Source organism: Rhipicephalus microplus, chromosome 2 (genome assembly GCF_043290135.1).
Source record: "Rhipicephalus microplus isolate Deutch F79 chromosome 2, USDA_Rmic, whole genome shotgun sequence".
Lineage (NCBI taxonomy): Eukaryota > Metazoa > Arthropoda > Arachnida > Ixodida > Ixodidae > Rhipicephalus > Rhipicephalus microplus.
Window position 1 is genome coordinate 259,275,171 of NC_134701.1, and position 20,229 is coordinate 259,295,399.

At 48.6% G+C, this 20,229-nt stretch overlaps 1 protein-coding gene across 2 annotated transcripts in view; it reads right to left on the reverse strand.

The window, feature by feature from the left end:
- Positions 1 to 636: 636 nt before the first annotated feature.
- LOC119170060 (uncharacterized) overlaps positions 637 to 20,229 on the reverse strand; it is a 33,500-nt gene continuing 13,907 nt past the window's right edge. The window contains exons 1-9 of one of the 2 annotated variants that reach the window (XM_037421089.2): positions 17,989 to 18,141; positions 11,137 to 11,540; positions 9,636 to 9,927; positions 7,092 to 7,477; positions 6,209 to 6,343; positions 5,297 to 5,758; positions 4,467 to 4,811; positions 3,413 to 3,661; positions 637 to 1,006 (exon numbers count right to left, since the gene is read on the reverse strand). In XM_037421089.2, the coding sequence (XP_037276986.2) occupies positions 863 to 1,006; positions 3,413 to 3,661; positions 4,467 to 4,811; positions 5,297 to 5,758; positions 6,209 to 6,343; positions 7,092 to 7,477; positions 9,636 to 9,927; positions 11,137 to 11,540; positions 17,989 to 18,061 (2,490 nt within the window). In that variant the 5' untranslated portion in view covers positions 18,062 to 18,141 and the 3' untranslated portion in view covers positions 637 to 862. Of the gene's footprint in view, positions 1,007 to 3,412; positions 3,662 to 4,466; positions 4,812 to 5,296; positions 5,759 to 6,208; positions 6,344 to 7,091; positions 7,478 to 9,635; positions 9,928 to 11,136; positions 11,541 to 17,988; positions 18,142 to 20,229 lie in introns of those variants that run through there. The other variant, XM_037421088.2, reaches the window with a different exon arrangement.

A 20,229-nucleotide genomic window follows, 5' to 3' on the forward strand; every position in this document is an offset into this window, starting at 1 on the left:
TGAAAGATAGTTCTAAAATAACCATCTGTAACTATAAAATGCCTGCGAAATGCATATCACCCTATTTTTATTCCATTATAGGTATGTTAGTGTCATGGTTCGGCTCTGCACTCACCACCTGTCCTAACTAGACATATTCCTTTACTGCGTGAGGGGCCTTACTGCCCACCAGAAAGTGTTGTCCTCTGAAACTGTTGAACATTAGCTTCCCACATGTTCCTTTTCAGACCTACCGTGCCAATTTCCTTAACCAATCCAGTAATCATCATTTGCAATTTGTCCCCCCCCCCCTGTTAGATACCAGATAGTCGCTAGATACCAGATACCCACATCATGGTTTTATGGAGTTGTAGTGGTAGCATTGGTAGCCACATAAATTGATCAGCCTCATACACCCATATCCTGTTGCAGAAGCAGTGCCTCACTGAAAGTCTTCATGTAGAAGAGTGTTCATTAGTCTGGGAATTTACTGGCATTGCTTCAACGAGTCCAGGAGAGCTGCTTTCGATTTCAAAAACATGAATAGCTCGTCATGAATTAATAAACTTTAAGAGCTTTTTGATACCTTGAAATAATATTTCGGATGCCTTTTCTTTACTCATGTGAACAAATAAATGCACAATTTGAGACAATTCATTCAACAATAAGTTGCCTCTGCACCTTTATTGCATAATTCTATGGGCAGTTCAGTCATGAATTTACTTTTTATGGCACAAATTTGGCAACGGGTCAACTAGGTTACCTGCTGTAGCATTTGGAGTGGTATGTCCAACATTGGCAAACTGCCACTCGCACTGCGTCACCAGGCTTACGAGAGATTCTTGAAATTGCACTTGTAACGAAGCAAGCATGCCAGGTGGGGTTAGCTGGGATCGAGGAATCGGCACACTGATGTAATGTTCGTGCCTGCGTGGATGTCGGCGAATGGCCGGCGGCCGCAGTACTGGAAGTCGGCGGCTGGGGCTTCGTCGAACACGTTGAACTGGAACCACTGCTGCGTGACGACCTGCAAAGAGCACCAGGATTAGAAATTGGGGTTATATTGCGATGATCTGATATTTCTGTTCGCTCAGACTGGAGCATAAAGCACTGCGCTTGACTTTTTGTCGCCTAATCTACAGGTGTCATTCTGGCTCCTTCAGGGGCACCCATGCCTCCACCTCCTCCAGCCTCACTTTTTTTCTGCATGCTTGCTCCAGCATTCCACAAATGAAACACATTGTATTTGTTTGACCACAGGTGGCTTAAATTATCCTAGAGCCTCCTTTTTGTTATTAAATAAGCACAAAAAAAAAGTGCCATGCAATAAGGTAAACTGGTACTGCCCCTGTTTGACATCATCATCCTCGCTTACAACACTGTGATGGTTTATGCAACTCACACGAGTTCGAGAATACCAATACGCAACACCAATGTAAAGTAGGGAAAATGCTCTTAGACACATTGTAGAAAACCCGGCGCACATATTAAATGGACACTGTAGAGAAACCATCATGACTTGGTTTAGATTGACAAACTGCACTCTAACAACCCTCATGTCATGTGTTTTGCTGTCATAAGTTCATTATCAGCGGAGGAAATAAAGGTTGGAGTTTTATTTTTTTATTTTCGCACCAGAATCTCTACACGTGATGCCACAAATTTCAAAATGTATGTTTTGTAATTTTTCCGAAGTTTCGTATGCTAGGTATATGGCACTCCCAAATGACTATATACGTCATATTTATATATTAGAAGCTACGTAGAAACGCGTAGACTCTTCTCAAATCTCTGACATCGGCGTTTGGTGCAGGATTAACAAGGTAGAAACTCCATCCGCATTTCCTTTTTTCGCGCGTTGTCTCGCTTACTAAGCGTCGTGTCGTGACAAGATTAATGTTTCGGGATTGTTAAATTGTTCATTACTAATATGCATAAGCGTCCCTTTGAACAAGCACTCGTGTCTCTGAAATTCCCGCTGCATTATAATGTGACGTCATGTATTTTTGCTCCTGTTGTTAAATGCTATCACATAATGTAAGCTTCAGCTAAATTTTTTTAACCACAAAAAAGAAAAAAAATTTGGGCTTTTTTTATTTTTCTTTACTCTTCCATAAATACAGCAAAGTTTGTAGCGTCATTTCACTTTGTTTGGCACCGTGACTTCCGCGCCAAATTCGAAATGAGAGTTTTGAATAGTTTCCCTCGTTACAGTGGGTTTTCGCAAACTAAACGCAAATGTAAAATTGGGAGTAATATTATAGGCATGCACAAAAAGATATTCAGTTAAGTGGCGAATCAAAAAGGGTTTTTGTGTCAGTAGCCTTGCTCATAAGCGTACACAGGATTCTTTTTCAGGAGGGGGGGTGGGGGGTGAAAGGCAACGTTACGGTAAAGTCGAAGCCCCCCCCCCCTCCCTATTATGTTAATATATGGGACTGTTTTCACCCCCACCCCTCCCCGGGTGCACACTGGCCTTGGTAGCTCATTTCTTTTTGCACATGTAAAATGTGAATCCTTCGTTCGCGCTGTAATGCGAGTTTGCCGGTTCTTTAAAGGGTTAAAGGGACACTAAAGAGAAAAATTTCAAATTGATAAACTGCAATCAGAGAACTCTGTCATAAATTTCATTGTCAAAAGTTTATTATTAGCGGAGAAATCAAGGTTGAAGTTTAATTTTTAGATTTAGCGCCAAAATCTCCGAAGTGGCATAAGTAATTCCACAATGTATTTTTCGTATTTTCGTGACATTGGCCAGACGAAACTTTCTGAAACTTCGTATGCTAAGTCTATGGCACCCACTGAGGACAATGTAGTTCTCTTTTATCGATTAGAATTTATGTAGGACCCAATAGACGCCTTAAAAATTTATGAGGTCACAGTGTCTGGTGCGGGAATTTCAAGGTGGTGTCTGCGCTCGCTATTTTTTTTTTTTTTTATGGCGCGTGTCCTCGCTTACCAAGTAAAAGTGGTGTTTTCGGGATTGTGAATGTGTACTTATACGCAAAAAGCTTCTTGGTCTTTAATGTCCCTTTAAAAGGGGAGGATGGCGTATTAGGACAAGTTCTTTCAGCTGTTCTTTCGTATGTCTACCAAGTGCGTGCTCACATGTGTTCTACAGGCTCGGAACAAGCATACTGGAAAGGCAGATGCCTACCTTTTTGTGGTCATGCAGCAAGTAAGAGACAACACACACTGAACAGTCAGGTATGCCGTGTCTGCGTCCCTTCACCTCTCCCCTCTTGTATCTATTTTTTCTTGTGTTCCAATTAGCAGAATTAATTACGATATACGTGAGCACACAGTTGAAGTTGCCGAGTATAATTAACGAGTGACACGTGTGATATGCCGGCCCGTACGTCGCACGCACATCATGAAGGGGAAGGGGCAAGTACATCCGACACATCCCCCTTGAAACCGCGGACGCACTCACGTTGGTAACCAGGTGGGAGTTGATGCTGCAGACCCCATGGTAGCCTAGTGACTTAGCGTCGTGCAGCGTGTTCGCCATCAGCAGCAGCACGAGCGCGATGTTGTCGGCGTGTCGGTCGGTGCTGGTGCCCACCATGAACCAGAGCAGCAAGCGTCGACCCAGCGCTGCGACAGCCGCGCGCAGGGGTCGCTCCATCGACTCGTTGATCTCGGCGATGGCCAAGAACGAATCCGCCATGCCGTCAGGCGCCTGCGGACGGCCGCGCAGTGATTAAAATCCGTGTACTCCGTTACTCCGTGCGTATAACTCCGTGCGTATAACGCGAGTAAAGATATGCTCCAGAACGTCACGTGTCACGTGTGGTCCAGTCGGAGCTTTACCCCACCTCTTTCTTTGGTATGTGAAGGCTGGGGAAGGCTTAGCTGTCCTTTTCGTATGCGACAGCATGTCGTACACGTGTTGTATAGAATAAAGTTACGCATTATCTCTATGCACAAATACTGATATAGCAAACAAATAAATATTCCTGCATTCAGCATTATTGGCGTGTGGTGTGGAAGACAGTGCGGCAGCGCCTGCCCCTGTTTTCTGCATTAACCTTGTTGCTCCAAACAGACAGGGCGCATTTCGTTGACTCCGCGGTATGTGTGCGCTGGTAAAAAAAAAAAAAAAAAAAAAAGCTCCGTCTTTCATTCTCATGCATTCGCCCAAGGTGACTCGAAGGCGAAAGCATCGATCCACCCGCGCCCCTAAACTTTGTAAACTTGGTCTGATGTTGCGCAGCCTCCGGCATCGGCAGCATTGCAAAAATTCTACACTTCACGTGCCTCCGGGATTGGCCTACCCATGCTCTGATCACGGTGTATAGCCATGACCAAGTGACAACGTCATGGGATGACGCCACTCCTACGTCGTGATGCCGTCACCTTTTAGCCATCTGTGACGTCACACGGGAACGTCACCACGTAACAATTTTTGCATCGCTCGTGTTGACGCCACCGGCGATGTTTGATCAGTTACTTAAAACTTTCGCCATAAACTTGCTATCGCTCACCGTTTGCGGTCCGCTAAAGTCACAGCACACTGCTACGGCGAGCAGCTTTCCCGTCTCGGCGTCGTGCACGAGCCTCGTGGCACCATCGGCGATCAGCTGCGGCCAGAGGTGTCGCAGGCCCCGCCAGTGCTGCTCCTCGGTGTTGTGCACCGCCAGGTCCAGCCGGTTCTTGGACGTGAAGGAGCGCGCCAGCAGGTTGACCACCTCGTCTAACGACGTGCCCGCGTCCAGGAGCGAGACTCGTAGCCTCCGCGTTCCGGGCATCCCGGGCAGCGTCATGGTGCACGCAGCGCGCTCCACCAAAAGGCGCAGGGACGCCGTGCCGCTCAGCTCGGAAGCGCTCACCTGCGAGTTTTGTTTGGGCTCACAAGTTCATAGAGTGACACCGAGTCTCTGTAGTAATGGCGCGACCCTCTTTCACCCTCGAAATGTTTTATGCAAGCATGCGCGCACGAACGTACATAAAGGTCCCCCCCCCCTACACACACACTCTCCTCCCTGCCCGAAAAAAATTTTCTGGCTACGTTCATGTCTGCGGTATTTCCATGAACTTATGAAGTTTGAATGCTAGGTGATGAAGCTGTGCACACTAACGGGAAAAGTGTTTTTTTTTTCGTAATATCAATTACCATTTGGAGTTGCGCAGAACTCGCAAATTAAACTGGCAGGGGTGCAGGCATAAATGTTCTGGTGGTGGAAGGGGTCTACCACCCTTGTATGTGTGCGTGTATTGCACACATGAAAAATTGTAAAATTTGAGGTACACTTGAAAGCACCGTCTCCAGACCCCCTGGCTATGCCAATGATAAATTCGAGTTCTCCGTGCTTACCTGGTATCCGATGTGGTTCAGGAGAGCGGCAGCATCAGAGACGGAGCTGGCGCCCTTTCCTGTCCTCTGACTGGTGTAGCTCCTGTCTATGTCCAGGTGACCAACAGTCGTGTCGAGCGATCGGGCCAGGGCCACGAGTACGGTGGCGGCGCGCGTCACGTTCACCTCGCCGCAGCTCTGCAGCTTAACGATGGCGTCGGCGTATTCCCTGAGCAACTGGCGCTTGTTCGGCCGCTTGTCGACGGGCAGTGGACCGAGCGGAATGAGCAGCGGCATCCACTGCCAGCTGGGCAGCTTCGAACTGAGCGGCCGGAACAGCTCGCCCGACGTGTCGCCCGGCGTGGTGCTCCAGTAGAAGGCGACCAGCGAGACCTTGGGCGAGCTGAGCCGCTCCCAGCTCACCTCACCGTCGCTCACCACTGGTATGTCAGTAAGGCACTTGGTGATCAGGGCGATGTCGGCCTGCGTATACAATGTGATGAACACGCTTTGTCAAATAACTGCCAGACTGTAAGCTATCACTAAGTAACCTAAGTACCCCAAGTTTTTTTTTTTTTCACTCGGTTACAAGCGAAGAAAAAAAAATGTTGGCTTCGCCCACAGTCGTGGCTGTCACAGTGGGCAGAGCCTACAATTTTTTCTAGGTTGTAAACTTGTAGTTAAGTAAAGTAGGATTTATTAAGGTATGTTTGAAAGAATGACTTGAAAAGGAAATATCCTTGGGTTTATCTTATCGACGTCACTGACCGACGATGGCTGAAGTTGGTGTCATCGTATAAAAAGCCCCCCACCGTGAGCAATCACGCTGGCGAGAAGTTTGGCAGATAAGCAACGTCCAGGATAATTCAATGGTAATGTGTATATGGTTGTCCCGCGTACTTCATAAGCCATTTACATCAGACATATACGTACCTTGCAACCATCTATTATAGGAGCAGTCCGCTCGGTAAGATAGAAGTAGCCATCGGAATCCACGAAGCCTTTGTCTCCTGTTGGCAGCAAATAGTCGTCATTTGCACCACCGAAGCAGATCGTACCGACAGTTCCCTGCGTGCAGACAGTTTGCTATTTGCGGCATTGCATCAGTGCGTAAGATTATTGTTTAACACTTGTATAGTTACCGCGTTCAGAAGCAATAAATAGAAATTTGGTAGCATGGTACACTCTCTGCATCATTCCAATGCGGAACCCGGCTGTACATTTAGTAACGCGTTAAGTTAACTGAGAACAAGACATCTTGCAAAAGACATGACCCCCTGAAGCTTTCGTGGTGAGGCCCTTCCTTCGGGACCGGTCCGCCTATGAACAAGCGGCAACGTCCTGCGATGACGTCGTCATATATGGCGCGAAACTCACCATCGGAAGCCTATACAGCTGTGCTCTAAATGACGCTCCTAATTTACCGTCGCTGTTTACCCTGCTGTACTCAATTAATGCCTTCGATCGCCCCATACTTGGTTGAAAATTCTCATCACTATATATAGGCTTCCTCCATTGTGCGTACACGCTTTTAAGCTAGAGTCGACCCCCTCAAGTACAGTCCTTCATTTAATTAGTGCTCTATGTTCTCGGAGTTTATTTCTCTTGAAATTTCAAGTGTGTTTTCCGGAGTTTATTTTTTATATTTATACGTTCTCACTATGGGGTCTTCTTTATAGTTACTTCCAATCATATTGCTTTGAATCGTTGCTGGTAATTCACTTATCAAAACAAAATGGCCGCCACGAAAAGACGTCTCCCCCCAATGGGATTATCTCCTGGATTTACGTCATTGCACCCGAGTGACTTGACGCACCGGAAGGCACTCAGTTATGGCACCAGGCTCGCACACGGCGGCGCGACAGTTGCCGACGGGCCTGCCGATCGTCACGAAGTCTCCGTGGTCCGTGGCAAAGTGTCGCAGCTCGCCCTCTGGCGGGCACTCGTAGGCGATCGAGTGACCCGACCTCTCGTACACGCGCACCAGCCTCGCCCCGGGCAGGGTCCGCCGGAAGAGGCGCGCCAGCTGCGTGGTCACCAGACCCCGCGAGCACTTGACCAGCCGCAGTTCGGGCAGCACCGGTCCGGGGTCCAGCGCGGCGCGCCTCAGCAGCGCGAACAGAAGGTCCGGCGTCACTTCGACTCGCGTCGCTGACGAGTTGCGCAGGAACCAGAGAAGTGCGCTAGGGGAGCGCTTGTCCTCTGCAATGTCCAAGGAGGAATGTTCCCTTTTAAAGAGCACACTGACATATTTCCTGTTTTTTGTTCAACACCCCTCAAATAATAATAATAATAATAATAATAATAATAAATATTGTTCATTTCATTTATACTTTCAGCCCCTTATTAAAGGGCTATTGCAGGAGTAGAATGACGTGGTATTTAAACAGAAATGTGCATTATAAGAGAGAAAAAAAGAAAGGAATCTTTGCTACTAGTGCACATCATTTCACAGAACGTATCAAAATGCATATAAAAAGTCTATTTAATTGCAAGTTCGTTACTATTATTATTAAATAAAAAATCACAGCATATCCATGAGGTGAATAATTACGAGTGGAGCGAAGCTCTCCGCAGCCCGTCCTCGTGGTAATAAGAGTGCCTAAGACCAACGAGGAATTGGCAAACGTCCGTGCCTCGTCCACCAGCCTCTGGAAGCTCAACATCGTTCAGAATTACAAGGCCAGACCGCCCGAAACGGTCGCACGCACGGGCGGACGTACGGACGAACGCACGGACGGACTGATGGACACTTAGCCCCGCTCATCATCATGCACTCCGTAGATATGCTGTGACGTCGTTTTTATTGACGTGCAATGTAATGCAACTGGCTGCTACGACGACTACGATGACACAGGACGTACGACCACACGGCGTGAGGATCCTCGCCCCCTTAAAGCACAGGACTTCTAGTGGGTACGCAATGCGGCTGACAACACGGTAGACCAATCAAACTGCATCCGACGATTGTCGAACCTTGTTAGACCGCATCACACAGGATCGCGGTCGCTCCCGAACATTGCCGTTCCTGGCAGGGCTGGTCGCTACCAGAGTTGTAAGTTTCCGGGAGGCGGGCAGGCGAGTTTGTAAGCCGAAATAATTGCAGGTACAGAACGAAAGCGTAATAGACCTAAAATACGCAGAAAGCCGAGGGCACAGAAACACATAAAGTGTGGCCGCAATATTCGCATGGGTATGAATAACCAGCGAAGCTGCATTCGCGTTTCTGCTGTAGACATATATACTATAGCCGATATTGATATTATATCAGATATTATATTATATCAGATATTACTTATAGACTTATAAATTTTATATTACTGGCACTTGGTGTTGTGCAAACATTGTGCTGCTGGCTGTAGCGCTCATCAGTGCTCAACCACAGGAATCAAGAGTCGGGAACTACACATCCTCGATACCGTCTAACTCCGCCATGTTATAGAGCGCAATTCTGAGGCGTTATGGTGGCGCAAACGATAACAAGAATAGAACGAGAAAAAAATACCCATAGGATCAAAGGGGATTTTAACCACGGTGTCCTCTCCATGGCAGTCGAGTTTTCTAGCACAGTGCACGCTGGTGCTTGAAACTCATTTGCATATGGCGCGGCAGAAGACTAAAACAGCAACCAGTCATCACATAACGCTAATTACACAACGAGTATGCGGGTTAATGTTTGCCACCCACTGCGAAGTGCTCGGCCATAATTCGTCGTCAGCCACACGCAGCATAAACTAAGTGCACATAATGTCTTACAGATGTGTAGCGGGTACCTCGCTTATCCGCAGAAAGACTATAGTCATGGCGTAGCAGGTGCTGTCGCCAAAAAATTATGTCTTATGGTGTAATCGATACATTGCGGAAAGCCAAAACTTCAAGCACACTTGACCTTGCCCCAGCACGAAGCGGAATTCGCGTTGGGCAGTATCGTATAGTCGTCGGCGAATTCTTTCGTCCTCAGTGAATCAGTGATGGCGCCTACACCTTGCGAGCAGAATCGGAATTAACTAGGATTACGAATTGGACTTATCTGAACATGACACTTTTGTGCACGCTTGCGCCAAGAATAGCTCGACGCCTGGATGCGGGCTTACCTGCCGCTGTGTTCTCGTGGCGCCCGACTGCTGATACGAAGGTCGCGGGATCGAATGCCGGTCGCGACGGCCGCATATAGATGGAAACAGAATGCCAGAGACCCGCATGCTTATATTTAGGTACATGGTAAGAAAAAAAAAAAAAACCCGGGGTGGTTGAAATTTCCGGAGCCCTCGACCACGATGTCTATGACACAATCGCATCGGTAATTGTTTTAGGCTTTAAGACCCCAAAAGTTACGACTATATAAAGAATGTGGGCTCGCCTTCTGTGGCAAGAGCCACGGTGGCGCCTGCGCAGAGAGCACTGAGCGTGTCCTCCCAAAAACGTGCCGTGTCCACGCTGTCCAGCACGGCCACGGTCTCGCGGTCGGCCTGGGTATCGCTCCATTCCCACTGGATTCGGCCCAGGCAGCGTTCGGCGGCCAGAGCGCAGCGTCCGTCCGCATCTTCGCCCAGGATCTGTAGCAGAGGTCGCCGAGACGGCGAGCTTCTCGACGGCGACGGTGATCGCCTCAGCCACGGTCGATCCCAGCAGCCAGAACCGTCGTCCCGAGGCTACGCGCACACCGACGGTTAACAAAATAGGTGACACAGCGAAACCTATGTCCTGGTCAGGGAACACAGCAAATAGCCCTACGTGTGCTGTCGCGTAATAGTTCAAAGGTTAAATGTTTACGTGAATGCACAATGTGGGCTCGGAGATGCCCTTCTAGACTGGCCATGACCAAACACGGGAAACGTTACACTGAAGGCATCGCCAATGGACAGAATTTTTTTATAGTGCAGGAAAGGTGCCTTATAGTTTTTGCAACTCGTCTGTAGCAACTCGTCTATTTCACCGACATCAGCCTGCCTCACTTGCAAGATGGAAGGCCTCCCGAACGCTGCCTATTTCTTAATTACATCAATGATCGGCATACTCGTCTAATGAACTTCGCCACGCGCCAAGTGGAAGAGTAACAATGCGAGCTTAACGCTGGATAGAAGATGTCCGCACCGAAAATTTGCAATCTCAAGCAGAGCTCATTATACAAAAGCAATCAATTGATTCAAATGCACATGCGATTGCTCCACACTTCAACTCTACAGCCCTTGTTCCGCGCTGCTCGCAATTTGAATGAAAACAGTTTGCCCACGCTGGATACCGTAGGCATACACAGCGGTCTTGCATTTGCGGAGGGGGGGGGGGGGGGAGGCGAATGATCACTTATCCCACTCCCTGTCGGCCAAGTGCGGGATAAAAAAATAACCTCTACAATGAATGCAAAAATGAAAATGAAGTGATAACGTGCTTCTTACAGTGGCCAGTTTCTGGTCCACGACTTCCCCGACCAATCCCTTACCCGAGGCATGGGAAAGTTTATTTCGAAATGCCGAGCCTAGAAACTTTGTTCTGGGCCATACAACGAGCCGAAAAAGTGTCCACCGGGCACGGCTTAACCTCCATCACTCTGTGATATTACTCTTTTCATTTCAGTAGAAGTTGCTTCTCACTCTATCTCAAGAGTAAACTAGGGAGTAAACAGTTCTTAGGAAGCAACACCTCTGGTCCTCAGCCACTATTATCGTCAAAATCATGTCGGCCATGACCCGGGACATTAAGCAAAGACGGAACAGCTTCACCTGAGGAAAGGTTAAGTAAGGTTAAGGCACACCCCTCAGATGATTAGTTGGCACACCACCCGAGCTCGGAGGCCAGCGCGCACCTTAATACGTTTAATGCTATAGCACAGTGTAGTCGGCGTCTGGCTTTGAAGGCCTGACCTTCAGAGCATCGTTGATGTTGAGCGTTCTGTTGTCGCGCGCCTGCGCAAAGCGGCTGGCCGTGTCGTTGTCGACCACAGTGCAGGCGGGTGGCAGCTCCTCCATGATGGAGGCGAGCAGGGCGTTGGAGGCGGACGGCCGGATGGGCGTGCAGCAGGCCGAGAGGCGCAGGCAGGCGAGGAATGCGAGCAGCGTGTCGTCAGGCGCTGCCGTGCAGGCGGCCACGTCTGCGGGCTCGGCGAAGTCCGGAGGCGCGCGGAGCGCCTCGGCCATCCGCGCCGAGCACCGGTCAATGTCGGCGAACGTGCGCCGCCGGCCCCGGTACAGGGTGGCCGCCTGCTGCGGCCGCCGCAGCACCTGTTCTTCCAGGGAGGCCAACATGCCGCACGTGGTCGACCCGAACTCTGAAGGACAAAAAAACAACAACAAAAAAGTGAGACAAAACAAATTTGGGGTCCCGGGTTGTCTACATGCATGAGGGTGCCAGGGACTGCGGTGCATGTTGCGAATTGCATCATTTTGGTTCTTGATGTCTTGGAGGGTGAACATGTCGGCTATAGTTGGCCGACAAGTTGGAGGGTGGAAACGCGAAAGACGTGGACAGAAAAAGACACGCAATCAACTGGTCGCTTGCGTTCTTTTTTTCCGTCTCCGTATTTCACGCTGCTCGTCCTACTATAAGTTATAGATGCATTTGTTCGTCATGCACCTCATTTCCTGTTCGCAGAACGGCAACGGCGTGGCATTGAATATTGAAGTTTGAGATATATCTGAAGATTGCAACTGCAGATTGTGAAATCAGTAGACAATTGAATTATTAAAATGTGCATCGAGACAATGTTAATATTTCAATGGATAGCCAACAATAGCTACTTTATTACATAATTTTATCAACGCCAGGCATAATTTAGCCAATGTGGCTGCACTAGCCGTAATTAACCAATAATATTAATTATTCAGTCATGTTTAGTCAACAGTAGCAGTAATTAGCTAATGATAGTCTGTGCTCAACAGTGCTGCTAGTATACGAGCAAGAACGCCGCGGCTCACCATTCCTTCGTCACTACGGGAAATCGGGGAGAGGGAGGCTCGCCGGGACTGCTGTCGCATAAAAAAAAAATGCGGAGCCAAGATTATGAGCAGCAGTGACATGCATTTCATCTGAACAATCGATCAAATTTACTTCACAAAATAGGCAAATTGTGTCGCCAGTGAATGTTTTATGGTGTCGGGGAGGGTCAGCTAACACCTAGCCAGCATGCACATTCAATGCCGAATGAGTTGAGGGACGGCTGTTCATATGCAGCAAATTGTGCTCTTCGAAGCTGGCTTCACCGTGCTCACATCTGCATGCAAAAAAGCCACCTTTGTGACTGCTTTACAGCGAAGCCGTCTTTGCGGACCATGTGCCACTGTCGTCGGCGTTCGCTAAAACGGGTCACGGACCCAGGGTGAAAGGAGACTTAAGAGTAAAAAAAAAAAATGAGCTCAAGGGAGGCCTCGGGGTGGGCCGTAGAGAGGATGTGTAACATACGGGGGAGTGAAGAAAGGGTGGCCGCGTACTTGCGTGCTTCGCTGCAAATGTCGTCGAAAGAATAGTCTTCTGCCGGCCTTCTTTCGTGCACAGCGTTGCATTTTCAGTGCAGCCTAAGAAACACTGCAGTCTTCAAAACTAAGTATCTATGTATTTTCTAGTAAAGGAACACACCATCTAATACTTACGTATTGATTTTCTGCCTTAGTGTTTTGCTTTTTGATCGACAGTGTTCACAAGTATGAACGCAGCCACCAGTTCAAGATGGCTGGGCGTAGAGCAAGTGCTTAAACGTTGCCCGCATGGCTGAATACTGTGACTTGGCTGAATGCTGTGACAGACAGACAGACAGACAGACAGACAGACAGACACAGACAGACAGACACAGACAGACAGACAGACAGACAGACAGACAGACACATACAGACAGACAGACACAGACAGACACAGACAGACACAGACAGGCAGACAGAGACAGACACTGACAGACGAGACAGACAGACACAGACAGACAGACGCAGACAGACAAACAGACACATACAGACAGACACAGACAGACAGACAGACAGACAGACACAGACAGACAGACAGACAGACACAGACAGAAAGACAGACACAGACAGACAGACCAAAATTTCTGCATTAAAGTATCGTAAAAAAGTCTATCGTCTTTAATAAAACAAACGAAATTCCCTTGGTGAGGTGGGGTTTGTATCCTACTCTCACGGAACTGACATAACCACTGGCCGTCAGTATATTCGAAGCATATGAATGCGAGTGGAGAGTGACCTCGTGGTTCACTTGTAGAGGTGTCATCTATCTATCTATCTATCTATCTATCTATCTATCTATCTATCTATCTATCTATCTATCTATCTATCTATCTATCTATCTATCTATCTATCTATCTATCTATCTATCTATCTATCTATCTATCTATCCACGACTTCTAGCTCTCCTGTCCGTTTCAATAGTGGTATCGATACTAACTTGGAATGGCATAACATGACTGTATGAAGAACATATTGGACTAGTCATAACATGAAAATCATGATATGTATGTCTTGAATGTCATGATTTACATTTCATGGTCCTGCAGCTCTTGCGGTGGTTTAGTTCATATGGCATTTTGCAAAACTGATATGGAATGGCATGATTGCATGAGGAACACACCCTAACATAAAAATTATGTCATGCGTGTCATGTAACAACATGACTACATGCCATGCTCATGATGTGCTCGCGGCTGTTTCGCTAGCGTCATGTATACCAAATTTGGTATTACGGTACGTGAATGGATGACGAAGGTATGATACTGGTGCAAACATCATAAAATGATATGCGTGTCATGTAACAACATGACTACATGTCACACTCATGATGCGATCGCGGCCGTTTCGCTAGCTTCACATATGCCAAATTTGGTATTACGTGACGCCAATGGATGACGAAGGTATGCGACTGGTGCAAACATGATAATCATGAGATGCGTGTCATGTGAAAACATGACTACATGCCACAGTCAAGGCGCCAATACATGTCGACGTGACGCGGTGCTCGTGCTCGCCGGCGTTCATTTCGTCGCATCACACTGGCGTTGCCACGCCAGGCGCCGGTCCTGCCATGTACTCGCAAGCGCGCGCCGCGCTGCGTTGCTTTGACGCATGCGCGTTTTAGCGCATCCGGCGTCCCTCCGTCACGAAAAGAGGGAGACGCAGTGTTGTCTGGGTAACTCATCGGCGCGAAATGCAGCATGTCGCATTTTACCCAGATTGCCGCCGGGTCGCGCTGACGGACGCTGGTCGCGCCTGGCGTCAAACTATAGAGTGCTCGTGTTTTTAAGTGTGAATACACTTTATAAGCGACCCCAAACCATCCACCGCCGTCGGCGGCGTCCGCAGTCTTCTCTCTATCTTTAAAAGAAAGAGGACTTGGCGGGCCGCAGCGCGACGCTCTACCGAATAAGCCACGGACGCGACGCTGATATCGGTGTCAGTAACGCGCCTTATATCTTTAACGCCGCTGAGCGCGTCCCCCTCCCCCTTAGCTCGCTCCTTCGCTCTCCTCGCTCGCTGCAGCTGCGCGCGCACCCCTCTCTCTCGCGCGCCCGCCTTCTCTCTAAGGCCGCGTTCACACTGAGCATTCCGGCCGCCGAAAGTGCTCCGAATCCGGTTCGGCGGCGGCGAGATCCGCCGAAAGGGCCCTCTCCGCGCCGATCGCTCTCGGACCGATTTTTGCGGCGTCTGCCGCCGAATCGGTCACCGGGGACCAATAGGAGCGCTAGTCAAGGAATTTTGAAAAATGGCGGCCAAGCCCTACTCACTTGTTATGCTGCAGTGCACGTAACTGAATGTTGAAACCAACGGGAGTTTAACCTACTCTGTGCCTACTTCACCTCCGTATTTCGTGAAATAGGTGACCGAGCTTGCTGTTGGCGTGACCGAGCTTGTTGCGGTCTTGCAAAGCAAAACGAACCCACCGACGCCGCTGGCGTCGGTGGTTTTTCTGCTCTTCATGCATTACAAGACAGCCACTTGCCAGCAAAGTTACTGTCTTTTCTTGCTTCTTGCGTACGAGAATTGTCGAAGTATACACCACCGGATAGCGTAGTAGCGTTTGCGAGCCGCGAAAACAACCGGGTGACAGCGCATCCATCCCGCGTTCGCCCCGTAGTAGATGGCATATTCGGCGGCGCGGGGCGCGTCCAGTGCGAACGACGCTGTGTTTCGGCGGCAGGGGAATTTCGGTCGCTGTAGAAAGCGGATGTTTCAGTGTGCACTAAGCATCAGTCTCCGGTCGAGAGCGGGTCGTGCGATGGATGTCCCGGAGGCAACGCTACCATCAACAACGAATGCAGTACAACCGAATGCCAGCACTGCACCCGTCGTTGGAGGTGACGGTACCGCGGTGGTTTCGCCGACGTTGGAAGACAAGGCGGCGCTGCGAAGGGCTCGTGAGACCGAACGTAAGCGGGCGAAGCGTGCAGCGGATGCCGAACTGCGCGCTCGCGAGGCCGAGGACAAGCGGGCGAAGCGTGCAGAGGATGCCGAACTTCGCGCTCGCGAGGCCGAGGACAAGCGGGCGAAGCGTGCAGCGGATGGTGAACTGCGCGCTCGCGAGGCCGAGATGAGGCGTCAGCATCGAGCCGCGAACGCGGCCCAAGAAGCGGAACGACAACGCAAGCGTCAGGCGGAGAAGGGCGATGAAGGCCGGCGTCAAGACGCCGCTCGCAATCGTCAACGCGATTAATAAATATAATAGTGCGAATTAATAAATACCCCTCATAGCATCACCCCGTGCATTCGCACTTAACCATGTTCACCCTCGGGGAAATACTTGGGAGTTTTTCTAACATAGCCTCGCTGTGCCCAGCGTGCACGCGCGTCAACGCTATATTGGAGTATACTGGGCCCTTCATGATGCGCACGCGGCCGTTTTGCTAGCTCCACATATACCAAACTTGGTGTTACGTGACGTCAATGAATGACCAAATATGTGTCTGGTGCAAGCATGATTATCTTGACACGCGTGTCATGTAAGACATGACAACGTGTCATGACATGACAACATACCACGCTCACAGCATGCTCGCGGCCGTTTCGCTAGCTCCACATATACTAAATTTGGTATCACGTGACGTGAATAGATGACGAAGGTAAATGACACATCCAAACATGATAATCATGACACGGAAATCATGTACGGCATCATGTATACCTCCACCTCGTAACGTTGTGCTGATTTTAAAGTGACATATCAACATTTCTCATTCGTGCTTCGCATATGATCGATTCCCACTGTACGTGGGATCTGCCAATTTTTTTAAATTATTAGGCTTTATTCCACAAAAATAAAGGGCTTCTCTTGTTTTTCTGTGAGTTCTGTCGCGCTGCGGCGTCTACCTTTCTGGAAGCCAGGCATGCGGAGTCAACGCCGAGTGGTACAAGCCGCTTCGTTGCAGAGCGGCTTTGCACAAACCATTGTCTGTTTTTTAGGTCATGTTTACAATTTACTTGCTTTATTCGGGAGGTAAATCAAATGAAGAAGATATACATGCCATAATTTTGACTAGCGGAAGCGAATATTCCAATTTCGAGAGCACCGAGTATTAGCGCGTTGAAGCAGAGCCATCAACAAGCGAAGGCCTCATGAACAATGCTACTGCTGCTGATAAAATCATTCAGTTTGAACGTAACCACGAATGCATTAGCAGGGATGGTCAACGACGATAAAGATTAGGACCGTGTTGGAGTCGAGCTGTGGGCAAGCAAATGATCCTTGGTGGTAATGATGGGGATGATGAAATCGTTGAAAATGAGGAATAAGGAGTTGATGATGGCGATAATGAATATGATGAAAATGCTGAGTAAGCCGTTAGCAAGCGCCCACATGAACTATTATGAAGATGATAATGCTGATATTGATGAATGAGTTGAACTTATGATGATGGTGATTATGGTAAATAACGGTGATAAATTGAGGATGATATAAATGCGTTGAAAAGGATTTGACCGCAGGCGAAATTCCTGTTTAAAGTGAAGACGGATGTTGAACCTAGCGTAACATGTTCCCAGCGTCCACATACGTGGACACTTCGGTTTTTCTGTAACTAAAGATAAATCTTCTCGGTTTTCAGTTTATTCCAATTTTCTTAGGTAATATTATTACAAGTACGCCAAAAATATTTACTCACACAAGTGAATTGGCTGTGGAAAACAAAGGGTTAATAATTAGACGCCGATGAGATGTGAACTTGCACGCTACACTTAATTGAGCCAAAACTTACGCTATTGCAAGTATTCTATCCCCTTCCTCCTCCCAGACTTCTTCTGAAACATCTTGTGGATAAGCGACACTGCTTTAGACAATGCAGATATTAATATGGAATAAGTTGTCATATGTTGATATACAGAGGCCATATAAAAGAATCGCGTCAAATCACGGCCCTCGAATTCAACATTCGCTGGGGAACCGATACGACAGAGACATCAATGAGCCTCCAAATCCGATAATATCTGGAGGCTCATTAATGCATGGCTAAATTCGGACTCTCGCATATCATCCAGGCTATTGCTCTCATTCGGGCGCTCTACATGAGGTGATGCAAAAAGCGCCGGTCGCCATACTACCTGCAGTTATCGCGTTTCAATCGCTGGGAACTGGGCGTCAATTGTACTAGGGGGTTTCGCGATAGCACTTCCGACAGTAGCGAAGTGGGACAGACGCTCGCGTCGAACGAAACGTTTACGGTGTCCTTGCGTGACTTCGGCCGCGCCCCGTCACTTTTCCCGAACCGAGTGATAGAGAAGCGTGCTCACCCAGCCATGGAGCACGTCGTCGTGACCTTTCCACCTCGCTCGCTTCGGTTTCGCTAGACGCCGAGAGCTCCATCACGAAGTCAACGTTCCCCGTTGGGCAGGACGCGTTCCAAAGAGGAAGCGAGCGTGTCTCGATCAAGCTCGGCGGTGGCACGGGGGCTGTCACGAGGAAGGAGCCACGCACGAACGGCGCGCGCTCCTATCACGCTGGTAGCCGCGATGATGGTTGGTTGCTTCCACGGATTGTGGTCGGACGGGTAGGGGTATTGAGAGCCGTGAAAGACGCCACTAGCGAGCGGTGGTATTTATAAAGAGATGTTTTTCGTTTAATTTTTTTAAATCCTCCTTAGTCGGTTCATACAGGAATGGCTCAATCCACAACGGGTGATCGGCCATGAACAATGCAGCAATACCGCGAAGGAGCACAAAGTACCGTTGTCGTAGCATTTAGAAAACATGGCTTTTATACCCACAAAGGTGATTGGAAGGCTACAATAATTTATGCCGTTTTGCGTGGCGCGTGTATACAAGCTGTTACAAGCGTGTATACAAGCGTGTTGAAGATTACTTCTTGTCGTTCATGAAGCAGTTCGCAAAGTTTAAGACAATGGGAGTTACAGTGGGGTAATAGAGACGCCCGCATATGACACGATCGTTCAGGGCAACGATGTCGATGACAACGACCACCACAGCAACGACGTTTTATGGCAACCTTAATTCAAGATATAAAATATAAAACCCTGATAAAAAGAATATGTTATAGAAATCCAACGAACTTCACATAACTTTTGTTTGAAAGCCTCTGTTTTATAAGTATGCGGTAAAATTCATTCACCAGTTAATACGCACATACGCATATTCTGCACAAATTTAGAAGACTTCTATATTACCCCGCCGCGGTGGTCTAGTGGCTAAGGTACTCGGCTGCTGACCCGCAGGTCACGGGATCGAATCCCGGCTGCGGCGGCTGCATTTCCGATGGAGGCGGAAATGTTGTAGGCCCGTGTGCTCAGATTTGGGTGCACGTTAAAGAACCCCTGGTGGACAAAATTTGCGGAGCCCTCCACTACGGTGTCTCTCATAATCATACCGTGGTTTTGGGACGTTAAACACCACATCTTAACATCAAAGAAGACTTCTATTTGAACGTAATTGTTTTTGAATTAACGATCGTCCTTCTTTGTTAGTGAAGACACGATATCGAAGGTCATGTACAAGTTCCTTGAAGTCGCACAACGGCTGACGCATGTTTGCTTGGAGCGAGACAACAATGAACATGAGGACGTTCGCTGACAGGATAATAATGAAGTGACGTGTACTGTAAACGCGGCGTGTATACGTGTTGCATCTATGCACTCCTGCGGGCGCGCGCGCGCGCACACACACACACACACACGCACACACACACGCACGCACACACACACACACACACAGAGAGAGAGAGAGAGAGAAAGCGAGAGAGAGAAAGTTGTGCGGTGTGCAGCCACATTCGAACTGTTTCGAGCTATGTTTGCTCTTCAAATATGCAGGCCCAGAAAATGCATGCCCGCGTGCATAACGTCGTCGAAAACTGCAACAAAAGCGTTACAGCCATGTCATGGAGAAAGAAGAGACGCGAGTCAGCCCAGCCCAAATGCAAATTTGTTATGCGGTGAAACAGGACTGCGATGCGACGGTGGCGAGTCTATCACCTCGAGTACGCACAACGAGAGACTACTAGAGGCAACTTGAAAGGCAGCGGTGGCTGCGAGAAGACCTAAAAGCGATAGAAAACCTACGCCAACGACGACGTACCTGCCCGTGTCGTGTCTGTGCCTAACTGGGTACGGTTTCACTCGAACCTCTCTGCGCTCTAGCATCATACACGTAAAGCCTAGCAACGACCTAGAAGCAACCTGGAAACTACCTGAATCACCTAGACAAGGCGTGGAAACAACCTGATTAGTCTTCGATATCGTCAGGCTTCGTTGTGTTAAGCCTTGCGCGGCTAAGCGCACGCTTTGCCAATGTCGCTTGTTTGACACTTGCGATATGGCTTTTACCCATTTCAGGAGATTGGTAATGAAAGCGGTTAATATAGGCATATAGATCAGACTTGAGACGATGAAGAAAAACAAACTGAGGAACAAGAACTAATCGGCTGACTAGGGAATATTTTCCCCAAGCTCGAGATCCATCAAAAATTCCGCCATATCCACGAAGTGAATGATGATGAGTGGGCGAAGCTCCGGAGGTAAACCT